At 52.1% G+C, this 19,628-nt stretch overlaps 1 protein-coding gene across 1 annotated transcript in view; it reads left to right on the top strand.

The window, feature by feature from the left end:
- Positions 1–18,707, top strand: part of PDLIM4 (PDZ and LIM domain 4) — a 54,646-nt gene extending 35,939 nt beyond the window's left edge. Inside the window, exons 4-7 of the mRNA XM_075509484.1 lie at positions 7,887–8,065; positions 10,452–10,609; positions 14,803–14,923; positions 15,887–18,707. Coding sequence (XP_075365599.1) covers positions 7,887–8,065; positions 10,452–10,609; positions 14,803–14,923; positions 15,887–16,091 — 663 coding nt within the window. The 3' untranslated portion in view covers positions 16,092–18,707. The remainder of the gene's footprint in view (positions 1–7,886; positions 8,066–10,451; positions 10,610–14,802; positions 14,924–15,886) is intronic.
- Positions 18,708–19,628: the final 921 nt, after the last annotated feature.

Here is a 19,628-nt window from a genome sequence, read left to right as displayed (position 1 = left end):
TCGGTCAGGCCCCAGCTCCTGGAGTCATGTGTTTATGGAATTACTCCTGAAAAACAAAGCCGGGCTGCGGTATGTAAAGGTATGTGTGTTTTGCCTGTGGAAATGGGGTTTTGTGGTTGGAAATTCGCACTGATGGGAGATGGTGGGGCTGACCTCGGCCCGCTCCCTGCCATAACAACAATTAAATAGAAAGCAATGGAGACTTTGATGTAACACTTTTGCTTGCAGGGGTTTCGGCAGAAATTGCAGAACGTAATGCAGAAATAAGCACTTTAAAATGAGCCTGACTGCCGGGTCCGAGACCGTGAAGCTGAGCAAACCTTAGCAATGCTCGCAGGGGCTGCACCTCTGCCTGCCTGGACGTGACCCACGGGTGTTTTTCAGCGTGTCCAAGACCCGGCACGAGGCCGTGGGGCTCCTTTCGAGCCCCTGTCCTGAGATCTCACCTGCTGTGCGCTGACAGCTTTGCGTGCCTCTGCTGCGCCTGCTCAGGGTAGGGAGCGTCCGGGGGATGCGGGCGGGCTGGGGCTCAGCCAGGCTCCGGGTTGAGTCTTGTTTCATGGGAACGTTGTCCGTGGCCTTCTAACTAAAAGACCATCTGATTTTAAGGGTTTGGTCTCTTACTTAGAGAGATCTGAAAAACCAATTTGGTGTTTAGCTGATGACTGTGAAAAGGAGCGTGGCAAGAAGGACGTGATGGGTAAAGCTTTTCTTCAGACCGTGGTATATGCTGAAAGAGGAACTTGGCAGAATATTTCTTGGCAGAATAATATCATGAAAATAACCCGCACGCTCTGTTCGTCCAGCTTCAGCAAACTACACCCGACCTTTTTTCTTATCTGTTAATCTTCTGAGCTGAGCTAAATAGTGGGATCGTACTTACTAGAGCTTTTTAAAGTTAGATTGAAGCCTGCTTACTCCGTAAAACCAGCATCTCAACAGGACATCTGAACTGTGCTCGTAGGGAAACGTGTTCAAATGTGTGTAGCATTTAAAATTCGTCCTTTTCCCCCAGCTTTGGGGGCAGCCTTTGACATAAGGGCTCGCCACGGGACTTCCTCTGAGGCAGTGAGCTGGAGAATCGATCCCGCTCCTGCGGACACCGGCCACAGTGTAAATCTGTTATTTGCATTCAAATGAAAACAGTGCCGTCCGTCCCGTATAGCTCCTCTGTGGGGTAATAACAAGAATTTCATTTCTGGGACTTTTGAACCAGTTTATCAGAGACAAAGCACTGTCTTTGCTATTGAAAAGCTGGGGGGAGGAGAGGAAGGAATCGCTGTACTGCAGTTGTCTGCTGTGCGGAGCTTGAATTTCAGTCTTGAGGGTGTCGGGGTATGCTAGGATATGTCTGGGTGTCAGGATATGCTGGAATATGTCTTCAGGCTTAGTTGCTTGACACATTTGCGTGAAAGAGGACTTGCAGCAATGAAGGCAGTAAAACCTCACCCACAAAAAGCCCTCTGCCAGGAGAGGTCAGAATCAGGTCGTCGAAGTCCGACTGTACCCCTTGGGTCAGAAGAAAAAGCAGCCACGGGCAGAAATTGCACCTTTGCTTTAAAAAAAAAAAATCCTTGCCCGTATCCTATCGCTTTCTCTTGCTGCCAGGTCTGAGCTAGTCCCGCTGAGCCCCGGGCAGCCAGCGGTGCCAGGTGCCATTGGAGAAGCCGGGGAGTCCGTCACCGGGCTGTCTGGGCACGGTGGACAGCAGAAAAGTACTCTTGCCCTCTTCTCTTCCATGGTAGGCAGCTGAGGGACCCATGCCAGGGACACATCTTGTAGCCATATATTGCAGAGACAGTTGGAGAAACGCTGGCCGGCTCTCTGCAGAGCGCAGCTGGGCTCGATTACCAAAGCTCGGAGCGAGGGAGAGAGAAGTCAAACGTCGGTGAGGAGCCGGAGCGCGCGGGCTCGTCCTGCGGCCGCCGGAGGACGGACGCAGGTAACCAAGCGTGCTCACAAGAGGTGCCCCTGCAAGGTGACCCTGAGGCTAAGGGATGCTTTGACCTCCTGGTGCATAAATAGCAACGCTCGCGTCCCTAATTCGGCATTTTGGCAGCAAACGTCGAGCTGACACGGATCGTGTTCTGGTTTTAGGAAGGGAGTGGATCTGAAGTACATCGAACAGAAAACTGCCTTCGGCTGAGCCAAGCTGTTAATGACTTCAGCTCTGTTTAAGTCTGATGCAGCGCGTGTTTATAACCGAGAGCGGGACTGGCTCCCCTGGGTTTAGGAAAATAAACATCTTGCAGGCGATCCCGGCTGGGTGCCTGCGCCGGTGGGAACCAGAGCTGCTGCTGGTCCTTTCCCGGCAGGTCTTCTCCTTTCCCGGCAGGTCTTCTCCTTTCCCGGCAGGTCTTCTCCCACTGCACAGGTGGGCTCCGGGATGGATTTGGGGCTTGGAGGTGTAATTTTGGAGGTGTGTTCGGCTCTGTGCTGGTGGGTCTGCCCCAGGGAAGGTTTCTCAGATATGCCAAAGCTGCCATCGCTCAAAGCTCTTCCAGATCAGGCCATGGGTGTAGGTGCTTACGTGGAGGCTGTAGGAGCCCACGCTGACCTCTCAAATTAGCAATCTTCAGTTTTAATCTCTGTCTGATAGTCTGGAAAATGAGATCAATTATTTTGTTCGTACTTCTGGCCTTTTAAGGGTCTAATTTGTGAAGTGGATGAACTTTAAATGCTTTGGATCAGAACATGAAGTCTGATGTTGTTTAAAGCTGTGTCTAAAACCTGTGGCTAAAGCTAAAGACAAGAGCTAAAGACTTGTATTTTAAAAAGTCTGGAAGGACAAATAGGGCATTTTGCAAAATATTAAAATAAAAAATAATCCATCCCCCCCCCCCCCCCCCCTTGAGAAAAAGAACTTGAGGCAGAAAAATGGTCAAACTTTAGGAAAGTAAGGTTGGATATATTTCACCAAAGTGTATCAGAATACAAATGCGAGTTCCCAAAACTCTTAAGAAATCACGTCTGCTATAGCATCTTCTCTGGGGGCGAAGGGCAGTTAGCTCCTGCAGCTCTGCAAAACGCAGCCCTGAAGAGCGTGGCTGAGGGTGGCCAAGGTGGCCAGCACGGGGACTTCTGCTTGCCAAGAGACAGGCTTAGGTTTAAATCCACGAGTTAAACCCTTCCCAGCTTTGGATCCCAACCTTATTCCTGTTAAGCAGACGGCTGAAACTGTGTGCTCGCCTCGATGCGTTTCAAAAATCTGAAGAGATTTATGCTTTTTGTTGACTCTACAAAAGGTGGTTTCAAAAGATGATAGACTCTCTCCAAACGAGACAGGGCCTGAGACTGATTTTCAAACCTTTCAAAAATTCCTGGTTGGCCGCATGTTTTCCTACTTACGGGAACGCGTATTTCAGCAGTGATTAGCTTGATAGCAGTTTTTAATTTTTGAGTCTTCTGTCCTATTACAGGTTTGACTAAAAATCCTGAGGGATGAAAGTGCCTCAATTCAGCTGCTCCAGCGGAGTCGGGGCACAACTGTAATGAGCAGGCAAAGCCGATCTTCTTATCCGTTACCTACAGCGCGCGTTAGCTCTCCGTGGTGAAGCCGCAGAGTATATTTGGATTTCTGTTGAAATCTTCAACTTGCTTCTCTTAATGCTCCCCTGTATGTTTCCTGAAATTGGAAACAACGTGTCCTGCGGAAAGCATTTGAGCTTCGTTCCTTTGCCGATTGTGCTCATTGCTCCGCTGGCTGTGTCCAGGCATCGCGCTGTAGCGAAACGAAATGCCTTCAGCTGATAGAGGGGAAAAGAGATTTGCTAATAAGCAGGCGCGGAACAGAGGGACGTGCTAGAAATTGCATAAGTACTTGTAGAAGAAGGAAGGCAAAAAGCTCTCCCTATTTCTGGCTCTTTCAGGAATTCCCAGGATTAAATCCAAGCAACCTGTCATGCAGCATCTTTCCCTTAAATATAAAAGGAAAACTGTTCCTTTCATGCTCTCTGCGCTGCGTTGTGTGGTGGGGACAAGAGCCAGGCATCCGAAAAACAGTTCAATTTCTCTTTTCTCCTATCTTAATAAATGGTGGCACCCAAGAACGTGCTTGAGACTTTGTACGGAGCGAGGTACCGCTCGGCGTCAAGCAAAGCTGATGGCATCTGGCTGTCGGTGTCCCAGGGTCAGCGGAAAGAAACGCAGTAGCTCAGGCCCAATAGCCAGCCCAAAGTGCCCGACGGGCACTTGATATCCCTACGGCAGCTCGGGGCAAGGCGCTGCTTGCGGTGCTCCTACCACAGCTACGTGTGCACGACTGCCCCGGCTTCCTGCGCCTCCTGCCAAGAGAAGCACTCCGTACGCTGTGTCGTGTTTTCCTTCTGCTGGAAGTAGTTCCTCGGGATGTAAATGCTGTATCAGTAAGGGCAGCCCTTACCTGTACGTGATGAGGCGTGGGCTGCGTTCGTGCAACGCTGATAAATGCATCTCGAGGAGGAGGAGGTGGTTCGATGAGGCTGTGCAAGGGCTGGCCAAGGCAGGTGCTTGCTGCAGGTTGTCTTTTTTTGTTTGCGGTGGCTCATTCGCCTGCAAATAATCCCTTTTTCTCTGCTCGTTCCTTCTCCTGGTGGGAAGGGACAGGCTGGGGGTCTCCAGCAAGCTGGTGACCAGGGAAGGTTGGTCTGGCAGGGCACTGGCTGCGCATCGTGCTGCATCGGTACCGCGGCTGCGCGCAAAACCACCCCAAAACCCACCTGCTCCCCGGGACTGGGACTTCGAACAGCTCCTTTCTAGCTCTGCTTCATGTTTTTCTGGTGTGGGACGGCTGCGTGAATCGTGTTTGCCAGGAGTGGGGAGGCCTGGGCTCCAGGAGCTCCAAATGCTGCATGTCGGGAGGTTCGTTACGCTTCCTAATGGATGGCCCTGGAAGGCAAGTGTGAGAAAACAGATTGGAAGTTTCTGTTTTGTAGGCTAAAAGAGTTCTCCTTGGTGAAACTTTGCAGGCCAGCTCTTAGGAAGGGTTTGCAAACCCTCTTAAATTAAGAGAGGCTATAAAAAGCAGGAAAAAAAGCCAGCAGAGAAAAGCAAATTAGGTCCCAAAGGGGGGAAATTTTTTCTGATCTTGAATTTGAAAACTGGAAAGAAATCCATCTGGTTCTAGGTTTCTGAGAGCAAATGCATGAATGCTTTGCACAATGCGAGGCCTTGCAGAGGTCTCACGGGGAAACGCTGAAACAGCCTTTGAGATGAGAAAAAGGAGACTGAGCTCAGTCCCGGGAACAGCTTTTTGTGCAACAAGAAAGTTGCGTAGCACAGAAACTGAAAGCAACAAGGAAGGCAAAGACCGGTGTGCTCTCAGAGGGGTAAATACTTACCGTGTGTTTCCGACAAAGCCATTAGCTGCCCTTGACACGAAGCACAGCTCTCCAAAGCCTGCAAAGAACTTGGAGGAAAAGGCTGAGGAACATCCATTGCTTCATCTCCCTGGCCTTGGTCTGGTAGGTGTTGGGGTGGCAGGAGTGCTCCGGTGCCCATCAGGAGGAGCCCCTTGATCCCTGTGGATGCTGCTGGGTCACCTGTGGCTTTATAGCGTGGCCGAGCAGACGTAAGGGTGAGCTGCCACCACCACGAGCATCTTCCTCCCGCAGGGACGGGCAGCCGGTAGCGACCGGGGACGCCGAGCAGCTCGGTAGTGCAGGGAGGGCTCTGAAACGCCCCGTTCCCATCACCGGGCTTTCATGCCTTTTGGAGAATTGCCCAAGCAAGACGTTTTAGCTTTATCGCAACGTTTGCTCTTGACGTACAAACTGTTGAGCTTAACGGGAATGAACGGCCAACTCTTCACAAATTACCTCGGATTAACGCAAGTCCCTGGAGATTTATGGTCTCTTGGATGGAGGAGGTTTTCGTTCCAGAAACAGCCACCAGCCCCGTGCTCCCCAGGGAAGGGTCTGGGTGTCCCTGGTCTGGAGGAGCCCATGAGGCCAGAGGAGAGGAGAGCAGAGGACCCTGCCCTCTTCTCTGCAGGCAGAGGCTCCAGCCGCCGCTTCCTTCAGAGTGCACATCTGGGCCCCAATGCACAGATAATTAATGATAATGGCTTTTTAAAAGCCTAACTCTGGCCTGCCAGGCAGCACGGGCCGTTGCTTTTTTCCCCGAAATGTTTACGATCCTTCTTTTCCTCTCTGTGTCCCGGTTGAAAGTGTTTTCTTTATTTCCCTTGAAACCATAATGTAAATCTGGGAATTGGAAACCCGTAGCCTGGTTGTAATTTTTTTTAAAGAATATAAATCGGGGCACAGTTAAAATTATATTATTCCTGGCAGCGAAATTCCTTTTTTAATAGATAATTTGAAGTTATTATGTTGGAAGCACGTTTCCCCACGTGTGTGTGCATGCACGGTGCGGAAGGAGCAGTGCCGAGAGGGCTCGGGGTGGCCGTCGGGGCTTTCGAGGCGGTGGAAGTGCCGGGAGCTTGCCGGAGTCTGCAGTTTTTCAGCTGGTGGCAAAAAAACCCTCAAAGGCACCATCTTGCAGTTCTTAATTAAGCCCGGTTTTTATCAATGGGTGTTTTGCCTTAGGAAGAACTGAAGGATTGGACTTTCAAGATCTTTTTCTAGCAGGATCTGGTTTTTATTTCTCTTCGCTGTTCATTTTTACAAGGCTTGGGAGCACCGGTGTTTTCTGCTATGCACCAGTGACAGACATTTGTTTCCAATTAGTATTTATTGGATTATTTTAGTCAAAAGTAAGCTTTGTATTAGAGCCCCGCAATGTGCACTTCATTATTTGTTCACGGGACGGCGTCTTCTTTTTCTGCTTGGTTTTGCATCAGCTTCAGTCTACGGGAAAGCTGGTGCAAGGCAGCATCGCTGGGGATCTGCCCCGAAACAGATTAAACCAGATTAAACAGATTACAGCCTCTTATACAAGCCCCTCTTTCTTCCATCGGTACGGGTGTGTTTCTGACTCGCATGGCTGGAAATAGCAGCAGCCGGCACGTGTCCTTAGGCCGTGCCCGGCTTGCTGCTGCTTTTCCCGATAGCTGGAATTAGCCCCTCTCTGGGGAAGGGGCTGCCGGTCGCTCCCCAGGCTGAGCGTCAGCGGGTAAAGCCTGGCTTAGGTGGCTTGTGGCAAGATTAGCAGTAGGTACTGTTGGATTTATGGGTGTGCGTGGGCTGACTAACAAAGCTTTGGAAAAACACATGGGTCATGTTTTATGTAGGTAAAATAATACGGAAAACTTGCGTTTTAATGGCATCGGAGTTCCTGACTTGAGGTCGTGCGACAAAAAGGTTTCCGTAGTTTGCCTCGGGAATTAAAAAGCCAATGAAAATATGAATACCAAGCTAAACCCTTGACCGATGCATTTCTCATGCTGTTAATGACTGATCTTCTTTTGGGAGGAAACCTCCCGAAACGAACACGGATCTTTGTGGGCGAGGGTAGTTGCAAGTAAGTGAAAATACCAGGACTGGTCCCTTGGCTTCAGGTCTTGCCCAACCTCTACACGTAGCTGCAGAGCTTGGGTTTTATCGTGTTTCGCTAATGTAAATCAGGAGCGATTGCCCCGAAGTCAGGAGAGCGATAAGTGCTCTTGGAGTGATGTAACGCGAAATGAGAAGCAGACTCGCAGCCTTTCTTTTGCGGAAATAACAAATACGCTTTTACAGGAGAATAAATGCAGAATACTTGGCAGTGGCTCACCGTGGAGAAATAGGCAAGTTCATTTGGTCAGAGACCAAGGAAAGCTGCTTAGATTCAGCGAGATTTAACTGCAGGTCGAGTCCGAGTTTTCCTTTTCCTGCTGCATATCTCCGTTTTCCACAGCGCATATAAAATATTATTACTGCAAACTGCACGTCCCAACGCAGTCTCTCCGTGTATATCGTACTAAGAACTATAAATCTCACAGGCTTTTTCTGCTTTTTCTTCTCTTCCAGGACAACGGGCCTGCCCAGAGCAGGAGGCCGATGCCCCCCGGGGCTGGTGGCAACCCCGTGGACAACAAGCAGATGCTGAACGTGCAGCATCACCACCCGACCCGGCTCTACGCTAACAGCGGCTCCGAGTCGGCTCTGCCGGGCCAGCTGAGCGGGCTGCACATCGCTCCTGCCCAGAGGTAGGACAAGAGCGTGGCTCGTGCTCTGGGTCCCGCCGCTCTTCATGCGAGCTCGGTTTCAGGGCTGCGCGTTGAGGCTGTGGTGCTCCCGGAGCTCCTGGAGCTCCAGACATGTTGGTTCAGCTCCGTTAGTCAAGGGTAGGTGGGAGGAGAAAAAGACAAAAAAAAAAACAAAACAACGAACAAAAAAAGGGGTTTTTGGAGATGCCAAGTTCTGAACAAAATGGCCACGGGTATGTAGGTAGCAACTGCAACACTGAATTGAAGCTTGTGATGCTGAAGCAATGTTCAACCCTTTATCTCGGAGATGGGTAAAGGTGCTGGTTTGCCAGATCCACGTAAGATCCTTCTACTGCCGATGGGGTAAGGTAGATTAGTGGCATCGGATCCCGTCCCCAGGCTGGCACTGATGCCCGGGAGCGTCACAGACGTTAGTATCCTGGTTTTTCAAGGTACATATTCAAGGCAGGATGGAGGGGTTTGCCCTCCGAGGAGCGGGGATCACACTTCCACAGACCCCGGAGCAAACGCTTGGCCTGGGAGCTGGAGGTCTCCGCAGAGAAAATTAACCCCAATAAACTTCGGCTGTTTATAAATGTAAGATCTGCTCAGTGCAGCTGTCCAGGAGGCTGGGAAATAAATAATGCTCGTAGGAAGGAAAAAGCCTTTGTGTAGCCAAGAACAGTTTGGGTGGATAACTCGGACTTTGAGACAGGCCAGGTTGTGGACTGCGATGCTTTCGCACGGCTTATGCTGCTGATGATTTATGCTCCTCCAGACTGGCAAACTATTCTGCAAGAAAGTAATGTCTGTATCAAATGCAAAGAGCAAAGAGAGTTTCTTCTCAGCTCGGGAACCCTGTGCCTGCATGAATTCATATTTCAGTGACGCTGCGAGCCAGCTTATTCCCTGTGCTGCTCCAGGAAAGTTAATGAAGTTGGAAAGAAGAGAACTGCACAAAAAATACGGAGAACAAAATCTGATGTTATCTGCGTGCGAGCCAAAAGCCAGGCGATTCGCTTGGGTGTTTGAGTAGAATTGGGTCAGAAGTGCATTCTCTTTGAATCTGTGCTTGATCAGGCTGGACTGGTCCAAACCTGCCCTTTTTCACTGAAAAGGGGTGAGTTGATGTACGAGCGGGCCGTGGCGGGGCAGGTAGGCACTCGGGGCACACGTGGAGGGTTTGGGCTGGCCAGGAGTCGCGGGGATGGGTCCTCAGCTGCCTCGGCAGCCCTGGTCCCCTCGTCTCGAGAGGTCGCAGCCGCCGGAGCCGCGGGAGGAGCTGGCAGGTCGCTCCCAGAAAACGGAGCTTTGGCTTTTCTTGGAAAGTGAATTTTGTTTGGGTTTCTTTTCTTTGTTTGAAAGTGAATTTTTTTTTTTTTTTTTTTTTAAGCAAGCACGAATGTAATGCTGGTGGAGAAAATGAGTCCGATGATGGCTAAAACGTGTTAAGCTGTCTGATGGGGTTCAGGGCTCTTGCTGTTTTTATTGGTTTTCTAATGACCTTGATGACCTTCTCCTTAAAAAGGAAAAGGAGCCCCTTCCCACGAAGCTGTGCTGGGGGGCCTCAGCGAAGCACAGCAGCGCTTGAATTCGTCTCTACTCAGCAGGACACTTAAACCTGAAATATTTCTGATTCCAAACTACGCTTTTCATGTTTTGATATACCGAATGAACTGGAATAATGGTTTAAATTGCTATTTGTTGTCCGTTGTACCCCAATCTTGCCACCTACAGCCAAGGAGCCGCTTCAGGTCTGGGTGCTGAAGGTCGGCGCGTGGTGGGGAGGGGAGGTACGGGGCTGCCCCCGCGTCCCGTCCTCGGTGCTGTGCCGCCCGGTGGGGTGGTTTTCTCATTTAAGCTGTGGGCTGCGTTTGGCAAACGGATCTTTTAATGCAGCCACCTACAGAAACGCTAACTTCAAAAGAGGGGCTTGTGGATGGTAAAGGGGATTTGCCGTCATGCCTGTGCCTGGCAGCAGCACCCATCCCGTGCCGGATGCCCTAACGGCGGTGCGAGGGGTGGGTGGATCCCCTGGCCCTACGTAATTAATGAAATGCATTGTTTTACCTGGTTTTTTCAATAAATTCCATGTGCGGCAGAGCAATTTACAGTGCTTGTAAGCAGCTGCCCTCTTTCCCGAAGGCAACTGGTAACTGGGCCAGCCCTGGCTGTCTTGCTCAATCGGAGCCGAAGAGGAAATGAGTTTGACTCCCCTGGTTCCATGGCTGTTCCTGGGACAGGCGTACCTCCAGGCGGAGAAAGGCATGGGAACAGAGGTGTTTAATTGAATCTGTGGGAACGGGGAGGTTCCAGCACCTCCCTGATGAGCTGACAATTGTTGTTTCTGTGTGACTTGAGCCTTTCTTGCTTTTCTTTAAAACAGCCTGGACCCCTTGAAGTCTCTCCCACGGAACAGAAATGGGATTGATGTGGAGTCAGATGTCTACAAGATGCTTCAGGATTATGAAAAGCCCGTTTCGGAGCCTAAGCAGTCCGGATCCTTCCGATACTTGCAGGGCATGTTGGAGGCTGGCGAGAACGGTAAGGAGGCTGGCACCCATAGCGTGTCCCGACAAGTCCCCTACGCGCCCCAAGGACCGGGGCTGCAGCACTGCACTGCTGCGGGGCTTGAACCATCATTCGGTCCCTCTGCACCCTGTTCCGTGGCCCCACACCCACCAAGTTGGTGTTGCAGGCTTAACCTCCTTCTCCTTCCCGTGCGGAGGTCCAGAAGCTTGCAAAGCCGCTGAGGGACCCGTCTGCCAGAGCTGACGGGGTGGGTTTGCAAACTCCTCTGCTCTGTCGTTTTACCGCACGTGGCTTCGGTGCTGAGGCAGCTCAGCTCAATGCGGGAGGGTCCGAGCACCCTGAGGGGGAACGCCCGGGTAGCGGGTTTCAAATCAGGGTTTCAGAAGCTCAGGCCAGCATCGGGGGGCTCACCAAATTTTGTGGCTGACTTTTGAGCGTCGTGTGAAAGTTGGATTTGCAAAATCAGCTTCTGCGTGGCCGCTGCTTTCCTGAGATCTTTTATGAAATGTAATGGCCTAAAGCGGTTGTGCAAGATCACCGGTGGAGAACCGTAGGCCTGTTTGAGTAAATGGCATTTGCATAAGGACGTGGGATGGTCCTCAGCAACGCCGGGATAGAGATCAGGAGCTCTTGGCTCACTTCTCGGGTCTGTCACAGCTTCCTGCCTGCGTCATTAACGCAGGCAGGAGCCAAACCTGAGCATTAAATAATAAGATCCCCAAACTATACATTTCAGCTTCTTTTTATTTGCCTTTCAACCTTAAGTCCATTGGGGCTTTTATGTTCAAACTTGCAGGCTTCACTTTACAATCGTTAGGGCAAGACTCTTCTTTCTGCTTCCTTCCGAGAGCCTCGTACTCCAATCATGTGAATCCAGGAACTTAGATTTTTATGGGAGAATACCAACTACTGCAAATCTCATTACGAAGCTGCGAGAGGTAGCGAGTCAGGCTGTTGCACTTCAGTTTCTGTGTATATAAAATGAGGGAGAATGGTATTCTTTGACTAGAAGGATATTGCTTCTTGCTTCACAAGAGGCACGATCGCAGGTAACTTCTGAGCATCAAGAGTTTCCACCAATTTTCGTTTTCTCCGTAGTACTTAGGCATGTCCACAAAGCATGAGATGGGACCGGCCTTGGAAGTACTGGGTGTAAATATTACAGCCCCTCCTGGGCTGGCCGGAAAACGAATGTTAATTACAAGTTCCAGATGTACCTTCAGGTCCCTCACCGAGAGCAAGCACAAGCAGCGTCCCAGCGACGCGTCTGCTGCACGCCCAGGTCTCCGTTAGGAAGAAGCAAATAGGAAGCGCTTGTGTTAATCCCAATTAATAACGCTGCTGCCCCTCTTCCTCCCTTCTCTGTGCCAGGGAAGGGGAATAAAACGGAAGCTTTTCTGGTTTGCTGCTGCCTCCCCTTGCATCCCACAGCCCTGGGGTGGCAGAAACCCAGCGCTGCCCTTTGGGAGGAGGGGAGAAAGATAAAGGTGTGGGCTGGGGGAAGGGGAGGACAAAGAGGTGCCAGGACGGTCCCTGGCCCCTGGGACCGTCCCCACCAGTCCTGGACCTCTGCTCACCCCGGCAGAGTCCCAGCACCAGCCCACCGCTGATGCAGCACTGGGGGTTTGGAGCCTGGGGCTGGGACGCTGCTGACGGGTACGAGCCAGCGTGGCGGCAGGCTGGAGATGTCACCTCCCGGGGCTCTGCCACCCCCCCTTTCCCTCGCGGCTCTGCCGTGCAGCGGGCAGAGGGGACGTGCGACTGGCTGCAGGCACGGTCTTGCTCGTGCCTGGGTCGTCACGATGCTATCAGTGTTTATTTCATACGGGATGAGAAATTAAGTGAAAAGCATCTCTCCTGGCATAAAGCTCTGATGTTTCAGCACAGATGAAATCCCTGTGGGTGTTTCTGCTAGGTTGTTTTACAGCTTCCACCCCTGCTCCTTTTTCCTTAAGCCTAAAATTAGACATTTTTGCCCGAGCCTGCTGCGCGTTGTCCTTTTAAAGTCAAGATCTCCTCTCCTGAGGAGCTGGGTGTCTCAGGCGATGACCTGCTTTATATGGAAGGTGTTTCTACTGGAAGCCGTATTTTCTTCAGCGTCGCCAGCTCCATCTGGCACCTGTAAGGAGCAACGCTTCCTGCTGAGGATCCGGTGGAGGCTGGAGGAGCCGCAGCAGTCGTCTCCGTAGGTGCCCTTGGCGCGGGAAGGACGAGCACTGCAGCCACAAACGGGGACGGCGATGGTTAAGATTGTGGAGTTAAAGCGTCTCACTGCCTTGCTGAGGACCATAAATTACGATGCGACTGTGGGCTGGTAAATAGAAGGAAATGATCCATCGTTTGGGAAGATGGGAAGCAGCCCTCTCTGCAGGGCTCATTTTGCTGTAAAAATCTCTTCCCCCCCCGCTTTAAGCAGCTTATCCAAGCGCTCTGGGAGACAGTGACAGCTTAACTGTTAAATGTTGGCAGATGAGCCCGTCTAGTCCAAGCGTGCCGTCTCTCACGCTGGGGGAAGCCAACAGCTTGAGCAGTTGTTTCGGTTTATTCCCAGCAAGGCAGCGGAAGGACTTGACAGGCGAGCTTGGCTGGAGCCAGCCGAGCGCTCGGAGGACCCCTGGGGTGGAGCAGCCCCGGTCCGCTCCTGGGCAGGCAGACTCGCACGTACCAAGGCTCTCGGCATCTCCAAACGCTGCGTTATATCTTGGGAAAGTGGGGGTTGGTGGGAAATTGGTTCTTTTGGTTTTACTCGCTTGGCTGGGACCGTTGGCAGCGTTGGTCTCTGGATCAGAGCCACGGCTGGAGGTGGGGTCTGACGGTGCCTGGGTCACCCTGGGGGGATAGGGTCGGGCGTGCTCCCTCCTCCCCAGCCGAGCCCAGGACAGCGGGCGCTCCGGGGATGCGCCGGATGGGGGAGCGGGGGTCTCTCCGTGGAAGGAAGCTCTGCCGAGCAATGGGCTTCAAAACGTACCGCGTGAACCTGGACGGGGTGAGTGAGCGAGCACCAGCGATGATGCGCCGCTGCCAGGGACTAACAATTCACGTTAGGAAATGCAGAGACGTTCCTGGCGCCGCGGTGGGCACTGCAGAGCAAGATCCCAGTGGAATTTTCCAAAACCGATGCAGCGTGTACGGATACCGGGGTCAGAAAGTGCCTGGGCCCCTGCTGAGACCTCCTGGGCATCGTGAGCTTTAAGCACACGTTTAAGATTGACCATGGGCTGAATGAAATAGCCTGGGAGCTCAGGGAGCGTAGGAAGCCCGAATGCTGACGAATGGCTTGTTCATCCAAGAGCTCCTCTGCTTCTTTTCCAAACCGTATCAGCTGATGGAGTAAAATATATTGTCCTTTGTCATGAGCTTTTCCTTTCTATAACCTCAGGCCATCATGGAGGACCCACAGATCAATATCTACCCAAAAGACCAGTCAGTTGTGAGCCGTGAAAAACCACGCAGTGAATGTTGGAGGCTTTTAAGTGTCTGTGGTTGGCAACAAGCATGTTGGTGTTGTCCGAAGTGCGAGGGCAGATGACGGATGATCTGTAGGGAGGGGGGCTGCAACACTGAAAACTTTGCCATGGTATTGTTCACATGCACAAAATTTTCATTGCTTCCTTTCCCATCATTGGACCTTCATGAAAGGAGGCTTGGTGCCCCAGAAGACCTTATCTGCTGTCACAATGTTTTATTTTAGATTATTTGAGATTAAATGAGTGTTCTAGGAAGAAAAATGCACGTAATTCTATTATTGTTTGGTTTCGTTTGCCTAATTCTCCAAAAGGCTTTCATCTTTGTCGCCTTGACTGATGGTGGATCTACCAAGTGCTCCTGAAATGTTGGTGTGATAGAACCTCTTCCTTCTGCAGCTTTTCTGAGATTTTTGCTATTTATATTTCTTAACTTACTAAATAGTATTGCAGCCAGACTCGTCTCTAGAATCATCTCTAGAATCTGCTTTTCCTTTTGACAAGGGATATCTCCTGAGCTGGTGCTATCACAATACGTGGACAGATCACCTGCTGACGCAGCCAAGGGCTTCTGCCACCATCCATGCTTCGTTAGGATGAGCAGTTGCAAGTTCTGGTGTGACAGGCAGAGAATCATCTGACTCCTTAAGAAAAAAAAAAAAAGGGGGGGGAAAAAAGAAAAAAAAAAAAAGCCCCAAGAGGAGAAGTTTTCAATCTGTGTCTGTTTAAAATTCTTGGCAGGTGAAAAACTCGACAAACTGAGCAGCCCCCGGAATCTGAAGTGCCCAGTGTCAAAGCTTGGCGGTGCCATGTCCGGGCTGCAGATGCTCCCTGAGTGCACCCGCTGCGGGAACGGCATCGTGTAAGTGCCACATCTCCCCGGAGCCTCCGGTTTGGTGGGGACAGTAACGCAGGGACGTGGGTCGGGTCCTACCAGACGTGGGGGTTGGAACGGATAGCAGAATACCTTGCGTTTATAGCAGAATACCTTGAATCCCTTTCTGGTTTTTGCTAACCGTACGTTAAACCTGGAATTGAGGAATATGGTTTGGATTGCCCCTTTTAAGGGAATCTTGCAGCAAAACGGGGATGATTCATGGGATGGTTTCTGCCCTGCTGATCGTTGTAACTGCCTGGGGACTATGAATAGCACCGGCGGCGCTGGCACTCTTTCGCTGCCTTATGGAGGGAGGAACGCTTCGAGGGCCAAGTAGAAGAGGTCTACGGATTATTTTTGTTTGTTTGTTGAAGGCTTACTTCAGACAGATGGATGTTGGTTCTGATTTCAGAGAATATAGGTGGTTTCCTGCTTCATCACGTTGTAATTTACGTTCTGTTGTAATTTACATTCTGCTCAAGCCAGATTTGCTGGCCGAGAGTCCCCTGCTCTGCTAACGCCTGTAACCACGTTCTTGCTGGTGCTGTGAGCTGAGGGTCTCTGCTCCGAAAGCCACGGTGCCTGCGCGGCCCCAGCCCTGCCAGCGGCGGTTGCAGGGTGCTGGCTCCCGGCGTTCAGATCCCGGCCGAGCGTAGATATTTGAGAGTCCGCTTTGCATCGAGCCGTGGAGCGGTGCCGCAGAAGGGGCGCGGACAAATGGGGACGGAGCATCCCTTCCTTCCCGCAGAGACGCGGTGGAGCCGCGCCTGGAGCGGGGTGGCAGCTTTGGGTGGGCTGAGATGCTGGGATGGGAACCCACGACAACACCCTTGCGTGCCCCTACGTGCCGCTTCCCTTCACGTACTCCGTTTTACTCGAGGCAGGGGGAAAAGCAGTTTATGCACGTTGCTTCTCCGCCTCACCTGAGCTCTCCCCGTCTCTCACCAGGGGCACGATCGTCAAAGCTCGGGACAAGCTCTACCACCCCGAGTGCTTCATGTGCGACGACTGTGGCCTCAACCTGAAGCAGAGAGGGTATTTCTTCATCGAAGAGCAGCTGTACTGCGAGACGCACGCGAAGGAGAGGGTTAAGCCCCCCGAGGGATACGATGTGGTGGCTGTTTATCCAAATGCTAAAGTTGAACTTGTCTAAACCCAGGCTGCGCTCTGGAGAGGTCAGGCGGCCGCGCGCCCACCCACGTCCTCCCCGCCGGCTGCGCAATGTGGCTGTAATCAACCCCGATTACCAAAGCCCAAGTTAAAATGCCTTTTCCTAGATAAAACCGTTTACACTTGGGATCTCCAGGGGATGGTGTTGAAAGCATACGAACAGGTTTTTCCCTTCTCTTTGACACTCTGCTTTTTGGGTTGCTGTGTTGGGTTATTAGTGTGTGCCATGACCTTATCCAAGATCTGTGTAAATATTGATTAATTCTCTACTCTGTTCCATATAAAACCAGTATTCCTTTGTTTGCCCCCCTCTTCTGAAAAAGCAAGGACGATGTTTTAAAGCTCAAAGCAAATAAGGCACTTTAACAAAAGAAGCTGACTCCTATATCCTGACCTTAATCTCCTGCCCTCCGGCTGCCCCGGTGATTAAAAACCGACCCCCTGAGGAGCCTGGGACGCGGTACCGGTGGGCCGGGGTCCCCGGCTCAGCCCCGTCCCAGCAGATGTGCCGTTGAAGGGCGGTCTCTTAAAACAGTAATTGCCGTGAAATTCCCTGGATCAGGGCAGTGCAGTTTGCGGCTGACGCAGACCGACCAGAGTTCCCCGAGAGATCTCCGCACTGAGCGTGCGACGAGGCTTTTTTCTTCCTTCTTGCCCTCCTCAGGCAGTTGCTCTCTGTCACCCGATCACCCGAGCAGCGCCTTTAAAGGACACTGAAGTAGTACAGAGCCCACCTCAGCTATTCCCACCTCCCGCGCTCCTGCCCCACGGCTGTCCTTGCTTTGGCCGTTCTGACTCTTCCCCGGCTTTTGCTCTATTTTTGTAGTCCTTTATTTCTAGATCCCCAGGCTGCTGCCGTCTGGGTCTGCCTCGCAGCGGGGAGGTGGGGATAAAATCCCTGCAGGCACTTAGGAGGTAACTGGAGCTGCGGTAAGCCCAGCTGTGAGCCCCGAGTCCAGAGCGGCGGGTTTGCGTTTAGACCCGTATCCCAAGGCTGCGCTTTTAGCCAGGTCCGTCGTCCACTTTATTTGACAGGGAAAAGTTTTTAAGGATCTTGGGATGTTGCTTTGTTGGAGAAATGGTTTTTTTTTTTCAAGTTAGTGTTTGGAGGGGAGAGAGTTTCGTCACCCAGCTGGTGGGTGCCACCGCACGTGGTGCGCCATGTGTTTGGTACCACGAGGTCACTTCTGCGTTGCGACGGCCTCCTTCCTCCTCCTCACTTGAGAGAGGGAGGATGTGGGGGAGAAAAAGAAATGTCTGTGCTCGCTTCCCTTCCGTGGAAAAGGAAAATAAGAGATGGGGCAATGGCCAAGGCACTCCTTCCCCTTCTGACTCTCCATAACAGGGGTCTGAGAAATCTGGGACTGGAGGAGGGTCGGGAGCACTATCCAGCTGGGGCTGGGCGCGCAATTTCTTCCTACAGACTCTGCACCCCAGAGGGAGTAAGGATTTTAGGGTGTTACAGGGCCACATTTAGACCTTTTCTTGTGGTGCCTTATAGGGATTTAAGCTGTGCCTGGCAGGGCTGGGCTGCCCGAGTGTGCGGCTCCCTCCGGCCGGGTACCGCCTCGCAGCCGGAGGGATGCTGGCCGCACGAGCCTGCTAGCAGCAGGACATCCACCTCCCCCTCCTTCTGCCATTGGGATTTTTAATTATTAAAGTGCAAGAAACACGTGGACGTTTTTATCACAGCGCTGAGCCTTGTTTTTCTTGTATTTGCATAGCCTGCCTTGGTAGTTTGGACCACCTGAAGGGAAATACTTGGGACAACTGTAAATGATGAGGAGACTAACAATAATCAGGTGGGAAGTGTTACTGCCCTTGCTTGCAGGCCTCTGCTTGGAGCTCCGTAGTTTGCCGTTGTCAGAAACATTTGTTCTGAATTACTCCATTAACCTGAGGCATCACCGGGCCAAGCCCCGGTGCCCATCGCTTGAAAGTTCAGGCTTCACCCAAACCCAGGACTGAATCCAGCTCGGCTGAGCAATGGAAAACTCACGACACGAGTGGCCCCAGGGGGCTTTTCCCATTTTCCACGCGGACGGGGACACTGCCAGCTGTACGTCACTCTGCAGCTCTTGTCCCCTCTTCGCCCCCATCTGCGCGGCGGTTGTGTCCTGCGGGGATGCCAGGCATCCTGCAGCCCTGGCACAGGGAACACCTTAGCAATTCATAAATTGTTTTATTGCCCTCATTTTGAACACCTAACTGAGCAGGCTGCTGGCAGGGCATCCTTGGTGGGGTGGTCTTGCCCGGCTGCTGCACCAGTACAGCACTGGGAGCACTGGGCACGGGGCTTTGCTTTTAATTTAAAACCAGGTTCCCACAAATCAATTTTTCCATGCAATTGTCTCGTGATACCCTTTCTTAGGAGTAATGAACTCATTTGATCCCCCTCGAGGAGCTTAAAGCTGGAGCCGCCTCGCACAACCCCGTGCCGGGGCACATTGGTTCCTGGCTTCAGGCCACGTCATTCACGTTATGGGGTTTGTAGGAGCTGCCACAAGCGAGCCTCCCCTGTCACCGGGTAACGCTATTTAATGCTGTAAAACGTGGGGAGGGTGCCGTTGGTATGAAATACAAAATAAAATGGTTTTGTCGGTTTTATGTCTCGCATTACTTAGCCTGGCCTTTGCCTGGTCCCTGGCTGGCTCTCCCATGGCAGTACCCGTACGGGCGGGGGTCCCTCGGCATCCACATAAGGAGGACGCTGGATAAACTTTAAAAAGCGTCTCAGAGACGGAGAGCTGCACTGCTCACGGCATTGTGCATCGAGAGCCTTGTTTGAGGTTTGGTCTGTGTTTTGGGGGGGTGTTGGTTGGGGTTTTTTAACTCCTGACACCTTCCATCGGGCGCAGAGATGGGAAGGGCCATCGTGTCTCTGCCCGTGACGTGGCTGCCCAGCTCCTCTCCACCCGCGTGACCCAGCTCATCCTGCGATGGTGCAGAGCTTTACTGCATCTGCCTGTGCATAAGGCCAACGGATCGGATTTATCAGCAGCATTTAACCAGCCACGGTGCTGCTCCACGGGCATCTTCTCCCACCTGATGGCCCAGACTCTCACCGGACCTGGAGCCGCAGCTCTGCAGGTCCCGTCACCGTGGGAGGGATCGGGGCAGCACCCAGGCTGGAAAACACCCTTCTCCCCAAGGATGATGTAAACCACAGTACAGCCGTAAGCAAGCAGCGCTCCTCAAAATCCCCTTGCACGGTGCCGGCTGCGGCACTGCGCAGGCTCGTTCACCGTAAGCCAGCACAGGCAGCCCCGAGCTGTGACACCGGCACGGCGGGGGCAAAGCCGGTCCCAAAAGTCCTGTCCCACCCCGTCATTTCTGACCCTCAAACCCCAGAAACCCGCTGGGTGGTAGGAGCACGGGGGCTCAGGAGGATGAGGGCAGGCTCGCTGGGGTTTAGCAGCTACATGATGGAGGGATGTTTGCTTATGCAGCTAAATCTCCATAGGTCTGGTTTGAATAGTTGGTTGGTATTTGATTCACTGGTATGTGGGAAAGTCAGAAG

This window comes from Mycteria americana, chromosome 8 (genome assembly GCF_035582795.1).
Source record: "Mycteria americana isolate JAX WOST 10 ecotype Jacksonville Zoo and Gardens chromosome 8, USCA_MyAme_1.0, whole genome shotgun sequence".
Taxonomy (NCBI): Eukaryota; Metazoa; Chordata; class Aves; order Ciconiiformes; family Ciconiidae; genus Mycteria; species Mycteria americana.
The sequence above is the reverse complement of the archived record's forward strand: the minus strand, read 5'-3'. Positions and strand labels throughout refer to the sequence as shown.